Raw genomic sequence first — 27,562 nt, 5'->3', positions numbered from 1 at the left:
ATTAGAGCATGATGAAAGAAATCGCCACGGTTACGGTCTGTTTCTCTTGCTTGTTCGTAAGCTCCGGTCATAACACTGTACAGACAGTCAGTTTTAAGAGGCACGTCCGATCTATTGAGAAATCCATATTCCACTTTAGAAACTCGCATAGTGAAATGATGAAGTTGTGTTCACTTTCCCATTTTCTCCAAAAAAAAACAAAAGAGTAATGGGACCAATGGTAACATATTTTTATTTTTAGTTATTGTGGATTTTGGCTAATGTTGTATATGCACAAATTAAATTGTGCTATTGGTCAAATGAACCTTGCACTCGAGTGTGTCAAACGTTGTCATCCTTATCCCCCACTAACTACGTATTAGATGATTTATTGTTTTGCTTCACAAACAATAGCCAAGTTTTTTTTTTCTGTCCTTTGCATTTTTTTACGCACCTGCCCTCCAGATTCTTACAGACTCTCATCTCTGTGAATGTCCAGGGTCCGCTGGTGCTATGGCTACATGGCGTCAGAGTGCGCAGAGTCAAGTGCACGGGGAAGGCGCAACCTCTTTCATCATCCAGCTCGTTTTACTCCTCTGTGGTCACTTGCAGGATGCCCAGGGTCAAGGTGAGATTCTGTTTCATCATATTTCTCCCTCAAAAAGACCTTGCACAGCAAAACTAGTCTTGCAAAGTTAATTAAATTTAGAAGAAAAGTAAAAATCTTTTTTTGCCACTGGCTCTTCAGTTCGAGCTTTGAGTTTGAGCAAGTGATTTGAATCTTCACGCAGAGATACAAGGCCATGATGCCCTCTGCTGTCAAAGCACTCCACTGGCCTCCATCCCTCCCTGTGACTGGCTTTATTTATAACATGCCAGATATTGCAACACTAACAAGTGACAAGAGCTGAAAATACACACCCACCCACACACCCACACGCGCACAGCAGCAGCTTACGCACGTGCTGCACATTTGTGCCAACTTTCAGGGGTGGTAAGGGGCAACAACAAGGTTAATGTAGCAGAATTGAAAGTGGTATATGCAGCCCTTATAAAATGGCTCTGATTAATGGGCTGTGCAGCCGCATATGCCAGGACAAAGTGAGTGGGAGGACAGACGAGGACAGGTGCCAGGCTAAGAAGAGATTAGAAGAAATCCCTTGGAAAATAAAAATCACTAACACTTAACTGATATAAGTTGTTTCTTTCTTTTAGATGATGCTGAGATCTGCCCACACAAGTTAATTTAGATGGTAATATAATCTTAAGAAGTCTGTCTCTGACAAACCATGAGCAGCTTGATATGTTTTGAAAACATTTCCTCAGTGGTGATTACTGCAAATATTGTAGTCTGAGTGGGAGGAAGAAGTGGGTGGAGTTATTATGAAAATGTAACAAGTAAAACCTACCAAACATTTCAGCTCTATCCAGTGACATTCAACAGGCCAGAGGCAATTATTTTCAACAGTTAATTCACGGCAATGAAATGCCATTAACCGTAATGTATTGCAATTTGTTTGCATAGGCCATTATCATTAATTTGACCAATGAATGTATGCCGAGTAGTTTGTTTGTACACGCATCCATCTGTCGTGACAACGCATTAACCTATTACTTCGTACTGAGCACAACAGCAATACTGCGGCTTTTTGTACATCTGCTAGCAAGGCGCACTGCTCTGCGCGGTTGCCCCACTTGTTGTTCTCAGCACATAAATGCAATCAGGGATTTAATGCACGTAAGTGCATTTTTTTCTCTCTCAACATTTTACCATTTTGAAAAATCAGCGATTTGCTTATTTATCAGCAGACAACAGGTGTTGATTTGCTGAGCCCTCTCTGACCTGGTCCAGTATGTGTGTGGTTTTGAAAGAAGAAGAAAAAAAAAACCCAACAACAAACGTTGATCTCTATTGTCAGCAAAAAACTTTCTCAGAGACGTTTCCTGTTGAGGTATATTTTCTAACTTTATGAGGATCTAATGGCGTGTAATGAGATGACATCTAACATCAGTGAAATTGATTCTGTAATTACCCAAGAACTGAAGACTTAGCACTTACTTGTTCTGGCCTCTTGCACATCTTCAAAATCTTTTGAAATGTTAATCTCATCTGGGAACTGTGCGCAAGGCCGATGCTGTCATCGAAATCCTGACATCGGTGTCTTATTGACGCCGCTCCCATTGCATCACATTAGAATTTCAGACAACACACACACACACACACACACACACACACGTGTACAGCGCCACTGCCAAGTCATGATCCTTGAGTAAACAATCAATGTGAGCGATGTGCAAGTCGCTCCTGCGCGGCCCCTGGTGCGGTGGCGGAGCCTCTAATGTGCCGAGAGACAAGTTCGCTTTATCAGTGGCCGCGTGGAAGCCTGCCAACCGCCTCACAGATTGATTCCTTTTATCACCGGGAATAAATGGATATTGAATCTGTGAGTAAGGAGTTGACTTGGCAATGAAGACCTAAATATATTTATGCGCTGTGCGGTGAAGGACATTTTGACGCCTAAGCAAATTCTATTAAGTGGAGTGTTTTATATTCCTACAAGTTGTGGAGTAAACAACCCTGCGAGCGGAAGCATTAGCGTGCACTGCACTTCTAATCAGCTATTCTTAACTCTTTCATTTGCTTAACTCACGTAACACTTCCGACTGTCTTTGAAAAAGTGAATCCTTAAACAGAACTCCAAAATTCTGTCTGCGCCCACTGCTGCCACGCTCAAACAAAACAGTTCTTATTCAAAATCACAGCTCCTATTTACAAGTATAAACCAAAAACCTGCCCTCTTTAGGCGTAATTCTTGAACAGTCGGGCTTAGGTACGGCAAAAACAAACTCCCGTCACTTTGCTGTTTTGCCTTTACGCGCTGATACCCAGAAAACACACCGAAGGGCTCAGACTGAGGCGGGGTGCGACAGCCATCATGCTGTCACCCCGGGCTTCTTGGTTGATCCCGACGTCTGAGCCAACAGTGGAGGCCTTGAGAGAGCTCAGCAGAGATTTAAAATGGGAAGGAGCGTGGCACAGAAGAAACGGTGCGAAGCCTCGCAGAAAGAATGTCTGCTGCATTAAGGAAGGAGTGGGAGTTGAGGACCCGAAGGCAACTGCTCTGCGGGGCGGATCACAAGCGACAAAATGCGAGCGGCGCTTCCAGAGTCTAATGTAAACACATTTAAAGAAGTCTCGATACTTTACTTTTTCTGATTCTCCCTTGAACGCATACAAAGTTTGTGTTAAGTGTGGGTGATGATAGAAAAAGGTAATTTAATTTCTAATATGCATGCGTGGTTATGGATGTCCGTTGATATCGGCCCGATATTAGCATTTTTTTGTAATATCTTTACGTATAGTTATCGGCTTTTCCTGCGATGGTGAAAACCCCATAATGCCGGGTTTCGCCCAACGTGCATGAATAAAATGATCATGGATGCTTGTGGGGGTGCAGGTTTTGTTTTCGCTCATGTTTAGCAGTGGGCTACGGACTAAGTCTGTCTCTATATCTGTGCACTTTTTTTTTCTTTTGTGTGCACTTTACCTCATTCCCATTCCATAAGACAAAACGTTAAAAATAAACATTGCAATTTTCCATAACTTCGGTTAAAGTGGTGCTCTTATTTTCTACAGACAATGTTTATTTGTGGAATGCATCTAGTTAGGCATCACAATAAAAGTAGGTCGTCGGCTTATTCTATATCGGCAAAAAGTCAATATCGGACATCCCTATGCGTGGTTACACACAGATTATGTTTGTGTTACATTTAGAGGGAAAACTAAGCCCACCAACAAAGCATCCTCATGTCTGTGTGACTTGACAGCTTTATTTCAGTTCAAAGGGAACTATAATTCATGACGTTGAAGCAGGTGGGATCACAATGTGAAAAGGACTGGTATAAAGTCGTGCTGTATGCAGGCTACATTTGTGATGTGTATTACTGCAGCGCTTTCCTCTTGAGCTGACCTGATAGGTTGGACCTTCGATTTTGGACACTGTAGCACCCTGTATTTGTTCACTTATTCTGAATGTATTTAGTCAATGAGCTGTCCAGTTGCCTTATCACACTAGGTGGCACTGTTGCCTTGCTTGGATGCAGATCCCACATTAAAGGTGGGAAGCCCTGTCAATGCATGAATTAAAACAATTATTTCAATAACACTTTGACCTTTACCGTTAACCGGCTCCTGCTTTGGCGCCCCGGATTCAAGATTTGTGTTATAGAAGCATTTTGCAAAGTACGCATATATCAATCCTGAGAACATTTTGTTAGAACTGCCTTTGTAATGCCACAGTAGAAGTGATTGGATGTGGTTGTTTATCTCCTCCAGACCTGTGAGGCTTTTTAAATTTTTTTTTTTTATCAAAGTCTGTGGTAAAACTCATCTAAAATTCATTAGCCCAAACGCGGTTGTTGTAGTCTCTAGGAGAGAGAGAACGCGAGAGAGAAAGAGAGGGGGGAAAAAAAAACCAACAACAACATTCCAACACCGCAGGGTATTGTCCCATTACAGCGCAGATGACTGTAGGAAGCCATCTTTGGAGAAACACACCATTTAGGGAGCTCATTTGGGATGCCTGGTTGCACCCGCGCACTCTGTTGTCCTTCCCCGAGCCAAGACGTCGCTCTGGAAACTCTCGCTGCAGCGTTTATCTCCGAAGACGATGGCCGCTGTTGCTGCTTCTCGTCGACCTTGATTTGATGTGTGTGTGTGTGTGTGCGTGTGTGTGTGTGTGTGTGTGTGTGTGTGTGTGTGTGTGTGTGTGTGTGTGTGTGTGTGTGTGTGTGGCCATGAAATATTAGAGGGCCATAAAAGACCTGGTAGGTGTATATCGGGTTCGTGCCGAGCGACGGGGGGAGGGAGGGAGGGAGGGAGGGAGAGTGAGTGAAGTCCCACTGGACTGTGTCACAGTCACAGCCTCTGACTGTCTACACACATCAAGGCCCATTAAACCAAACCATCCGACTTTACGGCTCCTGCCAGCCGCGCTTCCTTTTTGCTTGTGAAAACCGCCGAGATGTAACATCACGATATTTTATGTCGGGGGGAAAAACAGAGCGGGGTCGTGACCTTTGATTGATATTTCCGCTAGGCGGACATGTGAAAGAGAATGAAATCAACAGTGGTTTTATTTCAATCGACATAAAGGCTTGCAGCATGGCCCCACAAGCAAACTGTAGTCAGACATTGGGAATTGACAAAATACTAGAACGTTTCAACAGCGCAACAGTAAGTTAGATCTGGAAATAGAAGTTTGAAGCCAAAATGCTCCTTGTTAACAAGCAAAGAAACAAATTCTCGACGTGCAACTATCGACACCAAGACATTGTGCATGTGAATCTGCTTTTACTTCCCCCTTTCTGCACCAGAGAATGCAGGGGGTTTGGCATTCGAACTGTGTTCGAACTGTGTTCTCTGTGCGACAAACATTTAGATCAATGATTCTCAACTGGTAGAGTTTCAGGACCCACATTTTTTTTCCCGTATCATAAAGTTGTGACTCAAATTTATCCCGCAAAACTTAAAACACACTTTCTATCCTGTCAAATAAATAAATAAATAATTGAATTAAGTGAAACTGCCCATGAAAGTGCGACCCACTTTTGGGTTACGACCCACCAGTTGAGAAACGCTGGTTTCGATATCTCGTTCATCGCTAAAATCCTTCCTAGATTTCTATAATGAGTCATGATAAAGACTTAAATGTCTACTGGCTACCTGGTCCAAGTGATTCCTAGGAAGGATTTGATTACATTGGGTTAAATTAGAAATGATGGAACACGTGACCTGTCCTTCCATCAAGTGAAGAAAGGGACGAGTGCAGCAGTGGAGTGTTGATATGTGGTGACCGCTGCTTTGTGTCCAATCAATGCTGCTTCCCCCATCACTCTGGAGCCCAGTTGGCATTTTCTCACTAGTATCCTTCAGCTATAGAAATATCACCGGGTGCCCTTGGTGAGGCGACGTAATGGATGTTTTTTTTTATTGGATTTTTTTTTATTTTATTATTATTGTTTTTCCTGAAGCCTGCGCTTCCACTAGTAGGTGCTGGACGTGTAAGTTTTCTTTCTCCTCTCATCACTGATTATACACGTTGTTGTGCTGCTGCTGCTGCTGCTGAAGCCAGATGTCCTTGGGAGTGTTGGAGTGTTTGTCCTCTGATTGTGATGATGCTGTAGAAAAGGGGTGTGGCTGAGTGGCCGGCCAGTAGCGCCGCTGACACTCTTCCTCAGAGTGACGTTGGAGGGAGGGACCTTTTTTTTTTTTTCCCCTCCCTCTTTCTATTCCCCCTTCAAATGCATGGTGGCCTCATCAAGCGCTGTGGTCCGGCCAGATTAATGGGGCTGATAGCTTATTATGCAGGGCCGTACATCATGTCTAACCGCCTGCTGCTTTCATTGCCTGTCAATGAAGCCTCTCGCACCTCAATGGGGGGAAAAGGAAGCAGCGATTGCCTTGAGAAAGATAAAACGATGTGTCATAGCTGTCCTATACCCAGAGAAATAGTTATGTTTTTCTTTTTTTTTAAACATGGGATCAAATTTAGTGGACTTAATCCTAAACACCGAACCCCACTGAGAAGTGCTTTATTCACTGAAAATCACGTGCAGGTGGATGTCCAGCCACAATCTCATTTCCAGTCCTGTCAGGCGCTTGAACAAATCCTCTTCCACATTCAAATTGGCCCAATCGGATTGTATCACTGCCAGCTTCGCCAGGTAGCAACAGTTCTACGCTTCCTATTGGCTGTGAGGAGCGTTGCACCTTGCTGCCCTGTGGTGAGCTGCAGTATTTAACAAAACTATCGCGATGACTCTGCACCATCTCATCTTTTTAGTTTCAGTTGTTCTCGCTATTGTTTCTTCTTTCCTGAAGAGCTCCTTTCCTCACTCACTTTCTTCCTTCGTCAAAACTAAAAGGAAGCTGACCGATTGCTAAAATAAGTAAACGGTGAAACAAAGATGTGAAGCCAGTATTCTGGAATACATCTGCCGTTGTAGTTATTTAGAATGTAAATGAGTGGATCTAGTAGATTTAACTGTCCTTGGATACCAAAATAATCAATTTCACTTCAGCCTCTAAACCCTGTCCTATGTGGAGCACAGACTGATCTTTTCAGCACAGTACTAAATGTGTTTTCTTGTTTGGCAGCAGCCAGCAACATTTTTTTTGTTTTTGGTCTTAATGGCATCGCACCTGTTCTCTACAGCCTTTCCATTTTTTTTTTTTTTTTAACAAAGCAACCCCTTTTTTGAATGCAGCACTCCTGAGGGCCATTAAGAAAGGATATAAAATGCAAGAGCAAGCTGTGATTAATGGGCTGGAGGAAGCCAGACTCGGAAGGGAAGGAACATTATTTTTCTGCCGACCATTTTTTTCACCCCTTTGATGTACATTGTACGTTAAGACCCATTGTGTGTGATTCAGTGGCATCCAACAGTAAGCACATTCTAAACAAATAGCAGCATTTTTTATTTTTTTTTTTTTATCATGTTCTGCCACTGGCTACTCATCTGAGAAAGTTCACCCTGATGCTAATCCTGGTTTTGTAACGACAGTGCCAGTCCTCTTGTTTCATTCTGCCGGGGTTATCGTGTCTCTGATGTCGAGGCTTTTACACCACGCTTGATCTCACATCTCATACAAGCTGCCATGTTGGGGTCTAATCAGAAATCTCCAAGTCTATCCATTTCCTGGGCTACTGCAGAAACGTAGTGGCGCAATACGGCACTACCATATCTAAATAAACATACTTATTATTAGCAAATAAAAATGGCAGCTAGTTATTTTTATGACTAAATATACATGTATATATTATCCTATTTGCTCCCTATAGATCCCTCTGGCCCTTTAAATCCTTGCAAACAATATCCAAGGCAAATTTCCTCTGTGCCACGCTTGTGGCTGGTGAAACAAATCTATTATTTCACCAGTAGGGGGAGCTTACACACTTGCTATCCCTTGTGGGTCCCTCCTTGCAAGCCCTATTTGGTATATCTGTGTGCATCTTTATTCATAGCCCCCCATATAGCCCCTTTGACAACCTTTGTTTAACTCTTCCCCTCTTGAAAAGCGGCGAGGTGTTCGCTCTCGTCGCCCCTGTTTGTTTTCCCGTTGCAGCTGTCAGCTGCGGGCGAGGCTCGCGCGCCTCCGTTTCATTTCGCTTCATTATCGAACGCGCTAAAAATGCCTTTTCGCCAAACAAGGCCATCGACAACCGTCAGATTAAGTTCATCCCGTCTTCTGCGTAATCCTCGCTCTTGTCACCTGTGTCTCCTTGTTTGTATTCATTCACTTCTCACTCTAGCTGCCTCCTCCTCGTCCTCCTCTCCTCATCCTCCTGCAGCCACCCCCGCTCCCCTCCCCAGCTGCTCTCATGCAGTTTCATCCCTAGAGGTGAAGAGCAGACTCCTATAATTACCCAAGTGTCTGTGAAATGAATCATTGGGCGGCTGATTGAGCTGCTTGATGGGAAACATCCATCCTGAGTAGTGCGACTGAGTGTCCTCAGCCTTCTCCCTCATCTCCCCGCTGCTCGTGCCCAGGGCCGGCACGTACATATTCAGCGCCTCCGCCTGAGAAAGACGGGGTGTGGTCTGCGGTGGCTGCGAGCTGTAGCAGAGACGAGAGAGAAGAGAGCGTCTGGCGGTGAGATGGAGCCATCGCAAATACCGGCAGGGTTTCCGGTAAACACAAACCGCTGTGCAAATCTAAGCAATATGATGCAAAATGTAGTTAAACGCAGTAATAAATCGATCAAGATGCCAACTGTTGCTGCTTTTGGTTGAGTTTCTTCTCTTGATTGGATTCAGACACTAACACGTAAAATATTTATTTTTGACCTGCCCAAAATACCACCTCATGCTCCTTTCGTCGCTAACTCTATTCACTCAAACATTTTAGCAAAACATGGATGAGTCTATATTTGAAGAACAACTTATACACAGTAATCTGCAGCACATTTTGTCCTCTGTGTTGGACCAGTCAACTTTTGAAGGACAGCTCCAGCTCCAGCTCCCTAGAAAACTGTGTGAGGGAACTTAAAAAAAAAATCTAGTGTGTTGTTGAAACCTGGGTGTTTATACAGCTTTGTGTTTAGATAGTTGGGTTTTTTTTTTGCCTCATGCCTCCGAAATAAGTGACTGAAAGACACTTTGAGAGATGCCAGTCCATAGCACCACTTCAGTTGTATTTGTGCTACGGCTGTGGGGCTCAAACTCAATGCTGTGGTTTTCTCTCTCAGAAGTCCATCCGCCTGCTGCTTTGTTGCTGACTGTGTGCGCGCGGAGACTAGAGATAGGGGACAAACAGAGTGTGACAACAGCCCTTCTCCCAGGCTGGCAGTAGGCATGAGGCTTAATGGCGAGGGAGAGGATGTGCAATGTGACAAAGTCAGTAGGACAGAGGGAGAATGGGTCTGCGGGAGTTTGATTGTTTAATTAGACTTTACTTTGTCGTGTGCCAAGTCAAATAAAAAAAGGAAGGGGAAAAGGATTGAGAGCAGGGGCGAAAGTGTCTCACATCCTTGGCCAAAAGTCATTGTGACAGATTGCGAAGGGCTCATGAGATTCTGCCGGGGTGCAGATAGTGTTGCCGTTAAAGCGTGCTCGCTTCTGTCCAAAGTCAAGTCCCTTCAGGCAGGAACAGTTTTATAATTCAATCATACTGTGTTTTTTATTGATATGTAACTTTGTGGCCATTTAAGTAAATTTAGTTTTTAAAATTTTGGAAGTCAGTTGAAGTGGAGGCCTTGCTCCAGCATTCCTCATCCACATATTTCCTATTATTGAGTGTGTCATTATTAACCGTTCTAATATATTCAAATATGCTTCAGGCACCTTTTTTGTTGGATTCTCCAGGTGATTGAACATCTTTGATCAACTGCAGTCAAACCAAATCTTTTTTTCATTGATGTCAATTAATTTTTAGTCATTCCCTTGTTGAGTGATGGAGGTACCAAATGTTCATTCATTCATTCATTCGTTCATTCATATTCTATACCCGCTTATTCCTATTTAGGGTCACGGGGGTCTGCTGGAGCCTATCCCAGCTGTCTTAGGGCAAAGGCAGGGGACACCCTGGACAAGTCACCAGTTCATCGCAGGGCCACATAGAGACAGACAACCATTCACACTCACATGCACACCTACGGACAATTTAGAGTGTTCAATTGACCTCACATGCATGTTTTTCGAGTGTGGGAGGAAGCCGGAGAACCCGGAGAGAACCCACGCAGACACAGGGAGAACATGCAAACTCCACACAGAAAGGTCCCAGGCCTGGGCCCCGGAATTGAACCTACGACCTTCTTGCTGTGAGGCGGCAGCGCTAACCACTGCGCCACCGTGTCGCCCGTACCAAATGTTGGAGCCAAAAACCCTGCAGTTGTGTTTGCTTTGATCAGCCAGCTATCATATGTTGCTCTCTCAACACCAACACTTCAGCAGCCTAGCCTACCTTTTTATTAAATTTGGAATAAAAACAAGCTACCTAATTAGACAGGTGAGAACCCAACTAAATCAATAAGATGATGATGAAAAAATGCCACTTGTCCATTCTAATTTCAGCTTGCTGCATGCAGAGTGTATCAAAGTCCACAATTTCATCGAGCAAATCCATATTGTTGATTGGAGATGGGCCTTTATCCAATTATACCATATTGTCATGTCACCTTTTACTTGACACACCCACCCAGAATCTGTATTACAACACTGTAATGATTACGAAAGTACTGTTTGGTACCAGCGCTTGCAGATGTGTACCCAAACATAGCAGTAACACTGAAAATCAATGGCGGCAGTCTTGGACCATGCTAATGTGCGACGTGGTGCTACTGCGCCGGCGCATACGGACTGAACGAGATGCTGGTTCGGACAAGCGGTTGTCTGTGCAGGACCAATTTATTTCAGTACCGGTGAAGTTTGACAGCTTCTGAAAGGGACGTACTGATGCACCCAAGTAAAGTAGATACAAGTGCTGCATCCCTGTCCGTGTCGCACAGTCCACTTTGAACACTTTCCCACTGCCCTCTTGATTCAGACAGAGATTTCCACCTGTCCTGAGGAAGTGGCAGCGCGATGCTCTTTGACATGTGTTTACTGTTGCTGGGGTTTTCTTGAGTAATCCAGCGCATATGGAGCAGCCCTCTGACAACTGCAGCGGCAGCCCGAGAGGGATTATGACTGTAGCCGCTGTTGATATACCTGACTATTGACAGAGCTGGCACCTTCCACCCACACACACTTGCCACACAGTGTCAGCCGGGCGTCACGTCAGGCCGCAGACGGATTGGACCAAAGTCCTCCTTGTGCCCTCACTTTACTTGCAGTCTATATTTAGTGACCATGGGTGTATTTTTTTGGTATAAAGATTAAGGAAAACAGGAATGTCTGCTTCCATTCCAAACTGATTTCTATCTTTGTTTACTGGTGAACACAATATTTATATCCTTAGTATATATATTGCCTTTTTATATGGATTCCGCACTGAAACAAACAAAAGATATTACGCCCCCCATCGTCACCGCCCCACTCTTATATTTAATGCATTGCTTCTTCATGCAAGTGCTTTTCAGTGCCGATAAGCACTGCGATATGCGATGTAAAGTGTAATATCCCACCTGTTGTTATTATCATTGACTAGCTGGTGTCTGAGATTGGAACAAAACGCCTGTGAGGAGACACTGTGGCAGCCAGTCTGAGGTGAGACTGTGTCAGAGACTTGGCTCAGACTTATTGGATTTTCAACAGACAATGAGACAAAAAGCGCTCGCACTAATATAATGCATTTTCCTATAGACCAGTGCTTATGACCTGTGTGGAAATGTGGCCTTAATAAAAAAGAAGAAGCAAAAGCAAAAAAAGAAACAAAAACCAAAAGGCACAGGTTTGTGCCTGTGAGAAGGATCTTTGAGCAGAACAGTCCAGCAGTAACCAAAACCACTTTGGCTCTGCTCATAGTCTGAACGTAGCCTGACTCGAAGTAAAGCCAATTAATGACGGTTATTTTGCGATAACATTTGTTTGAGTTTGAACAGTGCAGCATCTGGTGCTTTAAAAAAAAAAAAGTATATTGTCAGAATCAGAGATAGATGGTTAGTTTCAGAAAACCCTTTTTAATCTGACGTACTGTGAACAATATCATTTTTTTTTTTAAAAAACAACAAAACTCTCCAGTCGTCTGGAGAGAATGATATGCAGCTGTTTCTTTTACTCCTCACAATTTTTAACATAATGGACAGGAGACTAATTTAGAGTTGAAAGAGAAATGAACAAAAAAAGACAATGGCCATGAATAAATACACTGTAGCTATTATTAGATTAGCTGAAGTTATTATTACAATGTGGTAAGTGGGTGTGCATGTGTTTCGTTTTTTTTAAATATATTTTTTCTACCTTTCCTTCACAACGAAGCAGGAAATTGCCGTTATTTTGCTCGTCGTTTGCAGCTCTAAGATTATAACTTTGATGTATTTAGCGCTTTTACTCTGCGCTCGGCATAATCCTCTTAAACATACATCAAAACCTCGACAGGCTTCACTGTGTCTCAGAGAATTTGGATATGTATAAGATCAAATGCTGATTGTCAAAATAATGTCATTTATGTGTCAATGACTGTTGCTTGGATTACAGAGACTGTTTTTATTCAAATCACTTGGTCGTCAAATGTTAAAAGCTATTTTTTTTTTTATCTTAAATTGAGGACCCAGTAAATCACAGTCCTACAAATAAACATTTTTAGTTTAAAGAACTCAAGAGTAAAGACAAAAGTATCTCATCATGAAATCACCTATTGTCTGACTCTTTGTTCTTGAGCAAGTTGGATATCGAAAGTCTCTAATCATCATCATATTTTATTTCCTTCATTATCTCTATAGAAAACCCAACATTATTAAGGTGGCACCATTTATAATAATGACGTTGTACTCGGGGAGTGGTGGCATTTTACCTTCAAATCATCGTGCCGTGTCCTGGTATTATAATGTAGTAACAGGATACAACTCTTTTTCCTCCAGTGCAAAATGAGAAAACGAGCGTATTATCCTAATGCGGTTATGTCTGCATTAATTCTCACCAGAGCACCTTAGCAGACATCTGGGTGGAAGTTAATACCAGCAATCACATTTTCCCTTACTATCAATACCGGTCAGCGACAGTGCCCCCCTATTCTTTATCCCGTCGGTTGTCTGGAGGGAATGATATGCAGCTCTTTCTTGGTAAGGGGCCCTCTCAGCGACTCGTAGATGGAAATGACATTTTTAACAAGTGGCCAGGGAAGCTATTGATTATAGTGCCATTCATGGCGCTGCAGTTTCTATGCCCCGAGAGCCTCTCCAGCCATCGATGCCTGTTGGACTGAAGGAGCAGGGGTATTGAAATTGTGTCCTTTGTTGTGTTTTGTTTTGTCTGCACGTTTTGCTGCACATTTATCATATTACCCTTTTGTTGACTAGGCATGTTTTTGTTTGTGTTTTCAGTGACAAAACAAAACAGACAGATACATAGATGGAAAGAAAACAGTGCACTCGTGTTTTGAAGGGTGCAGCTTTTATTTCACAGCTGTTGGTGCCTAATGCCATGCAAGTCTATGGGGTCAAAAGTCAGCTTTGTCCTAGAGACATGGGACCACTTGCAGGTTCATCGGGGTCCCACAAGACACAGCCACTTCAAATTTGGGGCTTCTAGCCCATGAGGAACCCCGAAACCCTAACCCTAATTCCAGCAGTAACCCTAACCCTAACCCTAATTCCAGCCTTATCGCTAACCCTAATGCCATGCAAGTCTATGGGGTCAAAGGTCAACTTTGTCCTACAGACATGGGACCACTTGCAGGTTCATCGGGATCCCTCAAGACACAGCCACGTCCAATTTGGGGAAAATGAAAAATTTTCTTCCTCCAAGGTGGGGCGTGACAGAGAAAGTTTGAGAACCACTGCTTTAGATCATCAACTTAGCTTTAGATTTTAGTTACACTACAGTTGAGTGCCAACTTAACAAAACCATCCACTCTCACAGACAATTTAGAGTAGCCAATTAGCCTCATGTGCACTGCCGCAGTACTCATAGGGAGGTGGGGGAGAACATGCGAACTCACGCAGTAAGACCACAGGTTGGAACTGAACCTGCACCCTTCTCACTGTGAGGCAGCAGTGCCAACCAGTGCACCACCCTAGATACAGACATTTACAGCTGGAAAGGTACAGTTGCCCCGCTGTAATGTTGAAACCCAGACCAGACTAAGGTATGTAACACTGTAGGTATTAGTATGCCCCAGCTTTAGATTCAAAGCATTTCTGCTCACTTGTGTGCAAGTTAAGGTTAAAGGGACAGACTAGTAAAAACATGGCGAAGCTGCTTTTCTTCCTAGACTCACAAGAAGGCTTCTAATGGTCTTTCGCGTTTGTTCCTCACATATACGTTGCCTTCTGGGTTTATGAGTGACTGTGTTAAAGAGCCAGACAGCAGTTTGAAGGTGTTGTTAAGTGTTTTTGTGTATTTTTGTTTTCTGACTTCAAAGCATAATGTAGTTATAGATTTTTTTAAATTGATTTTTCATCTCTGTTTTTTTTGTATTTTTTCCTTTTAATTTAACTCCTCTATTAGTGGCAATTCAAGCTCATTATGAACTAAATTGATTTCTGTCACACAAAAATCCTCTTTTAAATGTGGCATAATCCTTTTTTTTTTTTTAATGTATCCTGTAACCACATATGAAAAAAATCATCAGGTCTCTCCAGGATAAGTTGATACAACGTCATTTTGATCAAACTTGGCAAAATGATTCTCTCTGTGACCTAAGGGTACCTTAAAATTGTATAAATGCTTACGGAAGCATCAATTTTCATTGCTCATTAATTGCCTAATTACTTCCCAACTGCCTTTGTTTCAGATGATGGCTTACTGACCAAAAGGGCAAGTCTCCCAGCTGGTGTCTGAAAACAACCTATTAATCTTTTCTCACTGCAGACCTGCCAACATTAGCTGCTCGTCCAAATTTGATCAAAATGAAAAATTTGAAAAAAGGAAAAAAGAAGGGCTTTCTAGAATGATTGAAGCTGTAAGAGTTCATTAGATTTTAGTTTTTGTTTAAAAAAAGGTTCCAGATTCAACTGCCGACTGAAGTGACCATATAGTTAGATTGCATTCTTTTGCTTTTCCATGAAAGCTTTGGAAAAGTAAGATACTAACACATATTTTTAATGCACCAACAAAAGGTCAAACATTTTGAATTGACCTGCAAAAGTATGTTTATTTCAAGCAATTTAAAAACTACATTTTGAATAAATATTGTTAATAAAACTGCAGAACACCAGAAAAATGTGTATTTTATAGAATACTTTCAGTTTTGGGGGTTGGTGTTTTATAAATTCCTGTCGACTCAAAGAAGGTTGTTCTGTTGCCCATTAAATTTTAACAGTCCCACGCTTTACTTTCCTCTTGGCTTAGCGATGCAGCTATTCTTAGAGATGCTGCAACCTGAGGTAAGCTATTTAAGAGCTCCGCTAGAACTGTCACAGATGATGCATGGACCTCACGTGCAGCTCAGTATTATTTTTGAAACCTTTACATGTTCACAGCTGTCAGACAGGTGAGTCTTTTTTATACTGCTGATCATAGCTATTCACATAGAATAGCTGGTAGCAGCCAAGCAATTTAATTGGACAAGAGGCATTTAATGAGTGTTCCTATAGAGATGTTCTGTACGTTGTGCTCTGTCCCCACTGGAACCTGAGCAAAAGGAGACGAGACTGGCAATCACTGTGAGACATGGACCGAACCCGAGACTTAAAAGTCTGAAGGGAATCAAAATGAAAATAGTCTTTGAGGATTTTAATCGTCCTCTGCAGAGACAACTGCCACATATTGACCACTGTTAGTGATGTGTGAGTCCTGAACGAATCCTTCAGGTTAAAGGCTGTATCAGCCTTTTTTGGAAAAGCAGCAGCTCTGATTTCTTGTTTCAACTCCACACAGTCGAGGTGATGATTTGGCAGTCGACCCGAGGCTGCTGCCACCTCCTCAGTGGTCAGTCCTTGTAAGGGACTTTGCTTGAATAAAAAGGACCTCCTGGATGAATATGTGACCAAGTTGCTTCAAGCTGGCCTACCTAAGTTGAAGTGGAACTTGATTCAAAACCTGATACAAAAGGATTTAATCGTGACTCAAAGGTTCTTCCTAAGCATCAATCATGGACAGGTTTTCATACTCTCCCCGGGCTTTCCCTTCCCTGGAACGTTCTCCGGCGTACTCGCAATAACGGCGCATTTCACAACCTGTTTCCTCCTTAACAAAAAAGCTGCGAACGACGCCGGTCCCGCATGTTCTTGCACTTACGCCTCTATTTTCGCTGCAATGAAAAATGCATGAGCGGAAAGACGGTACGCCCACTCTGCCTATAGGGATCGGCGGGTCAGGCAGAGTGCTGCACACTTCCGTGCTCTGTTGCACATCGCCACCACTCGTCACTTTGAGGACTTGTCTCGTAAAGCATCTGTGTTAATTAATGGGATATTATTGACGTTTCAATAGGAGCTTCCCCCTCGTAAACGTCACTTTACCTGGTTGCAGGCCAACAATGCCAGCGACTGTTGTGTCCTGTATTGGCAGAACTTTTGCAGGCCTTGACAGGTCTTTGAGAATTTTAGAGACAATGGCCACATGTTCACCACTGTTGGCGATGTGTGAGTCTTGGACAAATCCTTCATCATAGGTTAAAGGCCATACCAGCCTTTTGGAAAAAGCAGCTGCTCTGATTTCTTGTTTCAACCCCACACAGTCGAGGTGATGATGCGCTGTCGCACGTCTGCACCGCTCTTCACTTGGAGGACTTGGCTCGTAAAGCATCCGTGTTAATTAATGGGGTATTATTTATGTTTTAATTGGAGCTCCCCAACATTGGAGCACCAACGATTGTCATGTTCCGTATTGGCAGAACCTTTGAAGGCCTTGACGTGGCAAACATATGATATGCTCCACCTCGAACCCCCACCGAGCCATTCTTCCGCCACTGAGCCTGCCATTTGTGCCACTCTCTCCTTTTCTCAGGTGACAATAAGTGTCGCTGACATGTGCACACTAACCTTAAATGGAGATCTCCAAAGCGGGCGACGGGGCTTTCACCAGTCAAATCAGTGGTCTTTATATATGGGAAGAGGACACTTAAATTGTCAGCATCTTCCCCTCCGCCTCCCGTCACAGGGACCAGGGGTTTCTTTGTGCCGGGAGGCCGATTGTTTGGCAAATTAAAGAGCCGACGCCTGGACTTGGCAGGCTCGACGAGCGCCATTAGAGTTCGTGCTTCACAGTCACTCATTTTGACGTGAGAATGGGCCAAAAAGAATCTAGTCACACTATCAGCTGTGTGTTCGTCAGAGGTTGTGATGATTGAATTGCGATGGGAAATGAAAATGTAATTTGATAACCATCTGATCATTTCACTTTACATTTTCGGGTCGGTAAAACTTGACGCGCCACTCTTTTTTTCATCCCACCCTGCTGTATTTATTTACTCTTGACCCTGAATCAGACCATTGAGCTTCACTGCCACTTCCGTTTTTTATGATGTCCGTCTGTGTCACTTTATGTCAAGGACTAAAAATACACAGTGCATTAAAGTGCCAGGGCCAAGGCTGATTTTTTTTCCCCCTTCTTTGTCGGATCTAACGGACCTTGCGACAGATTTAGGTAGATTTAGAAACCCCTTTTCCTCTTTACAATTGCATACAAAAACCAAACCGGTTTAAAGTAAAGGTTACAGTAACTCTGCTTTCACCTGAAATTTTAGCTGTCACCAAGCAGCTTTATGAACAAAGCAACAAGCCCCTCTTGTGACGAGCCGTCCCGTTCAGGAAAAGTTTGACAGTAATACAACAAGACATTTAAACGCTCATAAAGCAGTGCATCATTTTCCTTTTAATCTTCATCGCAAACTGTCAAGTTGTCAGATGATTTCAGCTGTCAACATTCATTTGTGAGTAATTGCGTGCAATTTTCCTTTTTTCCCGAGGCATAGCAACCGCCTGAGCGTCACCATGTGTGAGATGCTAATCATTCTCGTGTCCTCGTGTCCTCTGCTGTTGTTGCGTGTCGCTCGTTAAAGCTGCTCAGTGCGTCGCGCCGCGGCCGTACTCGGGGATCCGGCCGTCCTTTCTCCTTCTTGACATATAAACTCTGCTGGTGCCAGATGAGCTCCCGCTGACAGCTGGATATAGGCCGGTCAATTCTCACGGGTTCACCTGTCAGCCTTCGTTTCTGCTCGCCTTCCAAAGCAGTGTGGACACTTCCTCCGTCCCTCTCTGCCACTCGCTGACTGTCACTCTTTCCCGTCTCCCGTCGCTTCCCGCTCGCTCACTGGCGCGCCTCTATCATCAGCCCGGGGTTCATGACGGAGCAGCGTCCCTCCAACAAATTAGCTGATGTCACAGTAGTTACGTCTCGTCCGCAGCACTTTCCGGAAAACTCAGCCATTTGCTACTAGAGTTGGATTTTGGACGAAGCTGTTTTGAAAATAATCCACAATGTGCTACTCGGAAATGTAATAAATTGCAAAGTCATTCCTTTTTTTTTTTTTTTTTTTTGGGAGAAGATTAGCCCACAAATAACTTATTTCAAAGACCTTTTTCCAAGTTTTATGCAAAGTCAGCAACAAACGCCGAATGAAAGGCCGTTCGGTAAGGCAAGTTAAGGAGAAGAACCTTTTCTTAATTTATTCTTCTGAAAAAATGTATATTGCGAAAAAAAAAAGTGCTTTTGCACTGCAGCCTCCAGGCTAAACCTGATTGGCTCGATTCACCTACAGATGTGTGTGCTATCCTTGTATGTATGATGGTGTGCGGCAATATTAAAATCCCTTTACAATTCATTAACATTTGCATGTATAGCAGCATTCCTGTCAAGATTACATTTTTAATTAAGACATTGCCAGCTGTTTATTCTGTCTTTAATCGCAATGAGGTCAATTTGGCAATTGTGACAGTTTGTAGCGCATTGTTTACAGCTAGTGTCTTCACTTCTTGAAAATGTTCAATATTTTACAATAAAGTGTAATATATGGTGCAGACAGACACTACAGCCTTGGACAATAGAATGGAAATCAATAGAATGGCCCGTGCTGCCATGACAATGTTGAGTCATTAAAGAGTGTTACTCTTCAAGGACGATGTCAACGTGACTGAAACATCTTTTTTTTTTTGAATGAGAAGGCTTTATAATCTGTATCGTGAAATGTTTGTTTATTTTATTTGGAATTATCACTGTCTGATAGAGAACAAATTGATTTTAGGGGAAATAATCATAGTCAATGATAAAACCTAAACCATCCAGATGGTTTTGCCTCAGAACAGAAGTATTCTGGAAAGCATCTTTATCTGGTGAACTGTTATTCACGTCCCACTTGTGCTCTCGATAGTCAAATTAAAAGAAGACAATTTCTTTTTTTGCTGAAATATATTTAATATAGAATTTACAAATTAAGCTGCAGAATGAATGATATCATGGCGATGTTCTCCTTAACATTGCCTGGGGGGGAAAAAGGTTGAGAGGCACTGCTTTACTAAGTCAGCCTGAGGAAATAAACTGTGTTTAGCAGGTTTATCTTATTCTCTCGGTGGCTGCACTAAACTCAGCTGAGAACCTGGGCCAGCATGAAAAATATGAACGCTTCCGGCATCATTGCGCCTTTTAATAATCGCAAAAACAAATTCTGCCCCATGCATGACCTGCAAGTATAAGATGTAAAGCAAATGCATTGTTGTGCGTCATTTTAACTTCGCTGGAACGGCATACCGCGCTTATTGGTAAAGTGAAATTTCGACAGGGGCTCACAAAGGCTGTGTTCAATACAAAGTGATTAATTCCATGTCAGACGCATCTTCATAGAGCAAACAGCTTCTTTATAGATTGAAGCACAAACATTATACCATGAGGTGGAATCGATAGGCTGCTGTTTACTCTGACCACACATCTGCCCCGGGAAAAAGAAAAGGAAAAATTCTCCAACTGCTGCTTCGTCTGTGTTCATCTTTTCGAACTGGAGCATTTCCTCTCCGGGCACAACCGAAAAACAATATTTAAGTGTCTTGTTCAAACCTAACGGTGTTGTTTTCTCCATTTTTTGTGAAATAATTAGGACAGCAAAAACAGCAGTGTTTTGGGAGAAATCTTACAGAGAATACCTGAAAGTAGACGGTTGTTGTCTCAGTTGTTTGAACAAACACGCACACCCAAAGTGTTCACACCGTCCCGGTTATGCATCACCAGCTCATTTTCGATCGGCCAGCTTGTAGCCAGTTGTTAATGCTAATTGTATGCGCCGTTGGTGCCGACAGTAAAGGTGATGACTGTCCTGAGTGGACTTCTGTCCTGTATAAAGCCCTACCTCCAGACGGGCCAGGAGAGATTTAGTGATTAGCAAAGGGGTCTTTTAAATGAATGAGTGCTGGAAATGTGAGGACGCATCTTCACAGCCGCCCATTTAGACTGGGATGTCAGTGAGGTGAGCACTGATGTCCTGTCCATTTAGAAGACTGACAGCACAATCAGAAGCGTCTTAATCACATCTGCCGCTCCCCTCAATCAAAGATAGTAGTGTTGTGAAATCTTATGCCTCTGCTGGTCAAATGCTACCGGGATATTTCCATTAATAATTTGGCTAACCTTCAAGGAAAGTTCTCTCACCGAGGACAGTTTGCCGAGAAAAGTTGATCTGCTTTCACTTTTATTTCCTGTATAATTACAAATTTCAAAAAGCAGCAGTTACTATATCTACAACTTATTTTATTTACAGTACATTGTTAAACACTGTAAAGATGTAGAGATATGCTTTGGATAAAAATCTCATTTTTTGGGGGGGGGTGAGGGGGGTTTGGAGGAAAGAAGCATGCTCAGTTTTGGAGAGTCACAATCCATTAAACTGTCCCTTAATGAAGTGTTTAATTGAAAAGAGAGGATTTAATATGATTGGATAATTAAATGAGTTCATTTAATGACTCTTTCAAGGTTTCAAGGCTGTGGAGAGGACTGCAAGCAGGGACTGCAAAAAGCTGGTCCCTGAACATTTTAGGACTGGTACAAGTAAAAAAAAAAAGAAAAGTGAAGCTAGTGAACCCTGTAATAAAAATGCTGTAATTTCACAACAGTGCACACCTTGCAGTAGAATAAGAATGGTGACACAGTGAGGATAAATCACCCTTACTGGGGCACCACTGTGTTACTGTTTTTCAGTGTTTGTGAAAGATATTGTCCCTCAACTGCTGATCACGTCTAGAACTTTAAGTCAGCAATGCTACTGGCTTCCCCCTCCCAGCAAATGGTTTGACTCACAACACTGGCGTGAATGTTTCAGTGTGTGTTGGCCCATTATCACATGAAAACGTAAAGTCTTTTAGTCGATTTGAATTTAGAGAAGCATTCATATGCAGTCTGAATTTGTGTCGCCGGTTCATTGATTTTTGATCAGAGAACCCAGTTTCTTTCTGGTCTTGAACCCTTTTTTGAGATTCTCCGTAGAGTTTCACTTGAATGGCGGAGGAAATGGAAGAGTAGCTTTGAAATGCGTTGCCATCCCTGTGTACTGAATCTCTGTTTGACAGGTCAAACAGGCTTTGGCCGAGAGCCAGCTATCACACTTGGAAAATGGATTCATGTCCCAGGTATTTATGGTCATTGTTATAAAGTGTTTGGCAGTTTCGTGCTGTGAATATAAGTCGTGGGTGAAGCCGTACATGTTTGTTGAGATTCAAGAGAAAGTTAAGGTAAAAATGAACCAGTTTAAACAATATAAAAGTTCTGCTTTTCCAGGTGAATTTCAACTTTCTGCAACCTTCAAGTTGGAGCCATAAAAGCAGACTGTCACTGCTGTCAGCAGAGTGTTGAGAGGTGGATGGGATGTGGCAGGCAGACAAAATTTAAATTGTGTTTTGAAGTGCCCCGGCTGAGTGGCTGCCAGTCTTTCTCTCAGGGAAGCAGGTTTGGAGTCCAACCCTCCTCCTAAGGCAGTGGACCCATCCCATTATATTATTGGGAGTGTTTCTATCATTCCCTGTCTCTTTGTAAAGAGACTCAGTTCCCTCTGTGTCTTCAATAGGTCAGCGCGATGACCTCTTTCTTGACCTTCTTGGCTGTATCTCTGGACCGCAGTCACTAATTTCGTTCTGCTCTCATGTAAGTGCAGCCTGGAATGACAATGAAACTCATTTGAATCCCTCTTTTTTTTTTTTTTTAAGCGTTCCTTATATGAATAATGCATCAGATATATGTCTGTGGGTCGTATGTAAGAAACATTAAATCATTACATTCACCACCACTTATATAATAATGCCAATTTCCACAAGTTCATAGCCTTGATGCTCCAAAGTTAAAACGCTGCAGTCAATTATTACCATGCCGGTGCCATTGATGCTTAGTCAGATGGTAATTACATCAGCAAAGACAACAAACAAAATTATGGATTCCTGTACAACTTCCCCGTAAGCCAAACAAATAAAGTCCTTAAGCCTCAAATTAAATTCCAAGCAGACAGGCGTAAGTTTACTAAGCTGTATATTAAACCCATTAAATGCACGTGGCGTCTTTTCAAAGTTGCTCATCAGTTCCCACCCAGTTGAATGCATATCTGTGTAAGGTGCTCGAGTCTGTGCTAAGTGACTGACAGCTGAACTTCTTAACACCGTCACTGACCTCCAAGTCAAAACACAGAGGAAATAGTCACAGATTGGGAGTAATTTAACACTGTTCACTGTATTTTAGTGTGCGGTGATCATGGATCACAAACATACTCGTTTATTTATCCATTCCAGCAAATTTTCATGATTATTTATTTAATTTGTAAGTTCCAGATGAGGCATAAAACACATCTACTGCCTTCACGCAGGTATGAAACGCACACTGAGAAGAGGCAGTTGTCAGAAATGTCAATCAGCCTTGGAGCTGAAGAATTTACACATCAAAGGTTCAGTATACAGAAACTGCACATAATCAGCTAGACATTAAGATTTTCTTTGGATTAATGTCCAAAATTAATGTCCTGAGTCTGAGGTAATTTAGCCAAAGTTGTATCCAACACTCAAAGAGCTGAAGTCGCACTGAGAGTTTTGAGCTGTTGCACTGAATTTTTGTGATGCGGTCGTTGTTGTCGGAGCTTGTTTGCTGAAATTGTGGTGTAGTTGTTGGTGAACTTTACATTCCTACTACGTTGCATTTTTTCCCCCCTGAAAACTGGCTGAATTTGATCTGGACATCATTTTAAACTATTTTTTAAAACCCGGGCCGACCCATAAGATACCGGTGGGTGTCCATCCTGTAATTTATGTGAAAATGGATCCTATTTTCTGGACGAGAGCCAAAAAAAAAAAAAAAAAAAAATGCTATCTATGAGGAAAAAAAAATTCATTATAGAACCACCTGACCCCCACCCCTCTAAATGCATTTCTCTCCCACAGTTATTTCTGCTCAGTCACATTTTCAGCTGGATGCATGGGGTAGATTTCATACTGAGTGGCTTACTGTACTCATTCAATTTGCAGTGATCAGGGGTGTTGCTGAAATGAGAGATGAACTGTGTAGGCTCGGCTGGCCGCGTGGAAGCAGCGCCGGCGGAGCCTGACGGAGTCCGAGTCTACCTGGAAGTGTCTGGAAGATGATGTGATTGTTCGCCGATGATACTGTACGGAGTAATGGATGTGTGCGTAGCTTTCAGCGAGCCGGCTGCCTCTGTCGCTCTCATATTTAAGACAAAGGAAGAGGACATTAGTGGAGTCGTCTGGCTGCTGCGCGGGGTGCAAAGTTTATCTGAAAAAAATTACTTTGCTGACCCCTGGCGACCTTTTGGCATTTCCACCACAGTCATTTTGCGCTTGATGATAAACTGCCCCGTTGAAGTTTGTTTTATATTCTCGGAGAATACGAGCCTCCAGCTGATGATAGATCGCTCAGCACTTTGTCGATGATAGATTGGTCAACGAGTTGGAGTCGTGTGCAAATGGATTGAAATAAATGAGATTTCTGGAGTTTTGCCTGAAGCTAGTCTGACTTGTGTGTGTGTGTGTGTGTGTGTGTGTGTGTGTGTGTGTGTGTGTGTGTGTGTGTGTGTGTGTGTGTGTGTGTGTGTGTGTGTGTGTCGTTGGTCGGAGGGATTGGTGACCTTAAGCAGGGAAACTAGTATGCAGTCAAACCTCCTCACTCAGCCAAATACCGGAACTCGGTTCGCATCTGTTTTTTTTTTTTGCACCTCCTCCCTCACTAATGGAGACCTGAGTATAATTCGATTTTTATTACAGTTTCATAATGCACTCCAGTCGTGGCACGGGCGGGGCACCGTGTTTGTAAACAAACGTTCATACCGTAATGGCTTTCAGCACAGTCTGAATAATTCCTGCTGATGTCTGTGTCACGTGTTCCATCGCCCCCCCCCCTAACTTTAACTTTACTTTTATACTATGTTTCCTCTCTTATTATTAATCCTGTTGCTGCTGTCAATTGTGTATGTGTGCGTGTGTTAATGTTCGTTTAAGTCAATTTATCACACTTGCGACTAATGACCCAGAATGCAATATATAAAAAGTGGCTCATGCCCTTCTGTAAGGCCTGATTATTTCACAATGATTTATTTTGAAAAGGCTTTAAACACCATGCCAATATAATTCGCCCCTTAAGTTACAGTTTAATCAATACTAATCCTATTACGCCATTAGTTACCATTATTGGCCACGTGTATTGTTTCACTCTCCTGCTACCTGTTAAAAGATGTTTCCAGTTCACGGGGTTTTTTTTTCATGCATGGCCAGATTTCGGGGTCGTTAAGAGTCCCTACAACAATGCTTTTACTCTAGAGCAATAAATCAAGTGCCCAGCCTCAGATGCCTCTTCCAGCGACTGAGAGTGACGGTTCTGGATCGCAGCCAGTCATTACGAGGTGTGACCGCCATTTTCCCTAACTCGGCGTGAGAGTCTTTCATCTCTTGAAGCTCAGCAATGATCTGGTTGTCCAACTGTAGAATCGCTCTTCAAAGACGGTGTTTGGAAGTGAAGTCTTCCCATATCGTTCGGCGCCGGGCAATCACTCACGAGATGAGGCAAATCAAGAGTGTGTGCTGGTCGGGCATGAACCACGGTCTCCAGAAATTTAGGTTAGATGCTAGTGTTGTCATATTATTTTCAATATGTTCGAAGAAAAAACAAAAACACACACTAATCTTCACACTGACTGATGACGAAGTAGATGAATTTTATTTCACTTCTACCTTTTATCTGCTCAATACTTTATGGTTGATTTGTGTTAAAAAACAACAACGTATCACACCTGTATTTCTAGCATTGAAAAAAAAATACCTTTTTGAGTGACTGTCCAGTGCATAAAAATGTAAGGTACTATGCATTTTCATGTTCATGATGAGTCAACCCAGAAGCTCAGGGCGCCTTAAAGCCGTCACAGAAATGAGACCAAATTGTAGCACGGTCAGATTTACATTTTAACATTTCTGGAAAAAAATATATGTATCTAAATCCCATTATTCCCAGTGAGGCTGGGAAATGATGAGAGCCGAGACAAATAAAAGCTCAGCATACTGTTTGGGTGTGTCTGACTGATGGAGGGAGCTTGAGGGCTGGAGCCACGCTGCCACCAGAATATCATATAAGCATGACACTGATGCTTTTTTTAGCACCTGCTTCCCAGTTTGCAATGCTCTATTAGACAAAATGTCCATCTGCCAATATATTCCGAATGCACCATGGAGGTTATTAACATGCCCTTGGCAAAATAAAAGGGTTTAGCTCCGTGGGGCAAGCATCTCCATAAATCTGGCCGAGACAGTTTTATTACAGGTTGTAAATAGAAACCCGTGCCATATTTTATGACAGCCATCACTAACTCATTCTGATTCTTATTACCTTGCTGTTCTTTGACTTGCCGGACCGTTCCCAGACACATTCGGCGCATACGTCTATCCAGGATTGACTGTATGGGAATGTATCCCTGACATAACGGCTCCTATATCATGTCCGGCACTTTTGGACTGGGGCTGGTGTTTTCATGGACGCTCTGACAAGGCCGAGCCGTTCCCAAATGGTTGCACATGACATTTACATACGGGTGGCTGTACTGCAATCTGATTGGAGAGCTGCGTGCTCAGAATGTAATGGAGGTGCACAGGGTGTTTTTTTTTTTTTTTTGATTAGTTTGCACATCGCATCAACCGTGTTGCGTAAGCGAAAACAGATGCTGATTTATTGTTCGTTAAAGCAACATTTTTTATCGTACCTGAAGCAATCAGATTTAACATAATCACACTAGACCAGTCATATAACTTTCTTAAAATAAGAATTTGCGTTCCCTACTTTATGGTGAGATTGCAGCAGGTGTCCTTGCAGACAGTGCTGTCTTTACGAGTCTCGCCTTTCAGACATTATTTGCTTGTAAAACCCACCAGGAACCGTTGCTATTATATACCACCAGTTTTATCTCTATCCATTGTTTATTTATGAAAATTGCCTGACGGGAAGGTAATCTGTTTATGATCTTTTAAATTAGGATGCCAGGAGCTCTAAGTTAAAAAAAAAAAACACAATCTCTCTTCAAAGCGCCAGGATTTCCATATCTTTTTTTGTAGATGTAAAATCTATACAGATTAAACAACTGCATTGCCAGCCATGGCTTTAATATGTCTGCAGACGACAAATCATGCTGCCAATAATAAAAGCACGACATGAAAGTTTCCTGCCCCCGTTTCTGCTAAATTGTATTGCATGTTAATCATTACCCAGAGATTAGCATTGCAGGAGAAATAATCATTTCGCCGGCACACAACAATCATTTTAAGAGACAAACCACCAAATCTATTCCATTATAGACTTCCAAACTGCACTTCGGTCCCGTGCTGGGACGCACATGGGCGGAGTGAATGGGGATGGATGGCTGGATTAGGAATGCTGGGAGCGAGTAGATTATCCAGTATCTGGGCAGGCAGATGCGCAAAAGGAGAAAACGACGACACAAAGAGCCAGATCTCCATCAGGGGATCAATTCATGGCGCCCGCTCTGTCACTTCCTGTGAAAAAGCAAATTTCATGGTGTGTTTTCAAGAGGCTGGGAAAAGACCAAGAAGAGATTTTGTTTCTTTTCTCTCATCTGCCTCTTGTCCCTTCTGCTATCCTCTCTGTTTTTTGTTTTTTTGCCGCCTATTGAGCCATTCCTCTGTCTTCGCTGTCTGGCAGTTCGCGAGACCCAAAGTGCAAATGTGTTCAGTCTCCTCGCATGCACGCACACGCACACACACGCACACACACAACCCCCCTGCACTTGAAGACGCACAAACACATACGCCCGCTCTAACCTATATTTGCTGAGTATGGTGAATGCCTATGTGTAAATTTTTTAAGAGGTTTAGCGGGCACGAGCTGGAATGAGCGTTGCTGTTGGCTGAGTTTCTCTGCCTGGGGCCTCCTCGCTCGGCTCCCCGGTTTGCCCAGTAGAGCTTCATTCTTATCGCTGTCCTGCACCCCATCGCTGCTGAAGCTGGCTCCTCTGCTGCTTGACCACATTTATCCAAGGGGCTCTTGTCTGGGGGTGATAAGCTGTCAG

The 27,562-nt window shown here is 42.9% G+C and overlaps 1 protein-coding gene across 5 annotated transcripts in view; it reads left to right on the top strand.

Annotated features, from left to right (window-relative positions):
- robo2 (roundabout, axon guidance receptor, homolog 2 (Drosophila)) overlaps positions 1–27,562 on the top strand; it is a 282,559-nt gene that overhangs the window by 982 nt on the left and 254,015 nt on the right. For all 5 annotated transcript variants that reach the window (XM_076036459.1, XM_076036455.1, XM_076036456.1 and 2 more), the window contains exon 4: positions 479–607. In XM_076036459.1, coding sequence (XP_075892574.1) covers positions 479–607 — 129 coding nt within the window. The remainder of the gene's footprint in view (positions 1–478; positions 608–27,562) is intronic.

This window comes from Nelusetta ayraudi, unplaced genomic scaffold, assembly GCF_046127955.1.
Source record: "Nelusetta ayraudi isolate G7.1 ecotype Tasmania unplaced genomic scaffold, CSIRO-AGI_Nayr_v1 ptg000048l, whole genome shotgun sequence".
In the NCBI taxonomy this organism is placed as follows: domain Eukaryota; kingdom Metazoa; phylum Chordata; class Actinopteri; order Tetraodontiformes; family Monacanthidae; genus Nelusetta; species Nelusetta ayraudi.
Note: the sequence above shows the minus strand (reverse complement) of the source record. Positions and strands in the feature narration are given on the sequence as shown.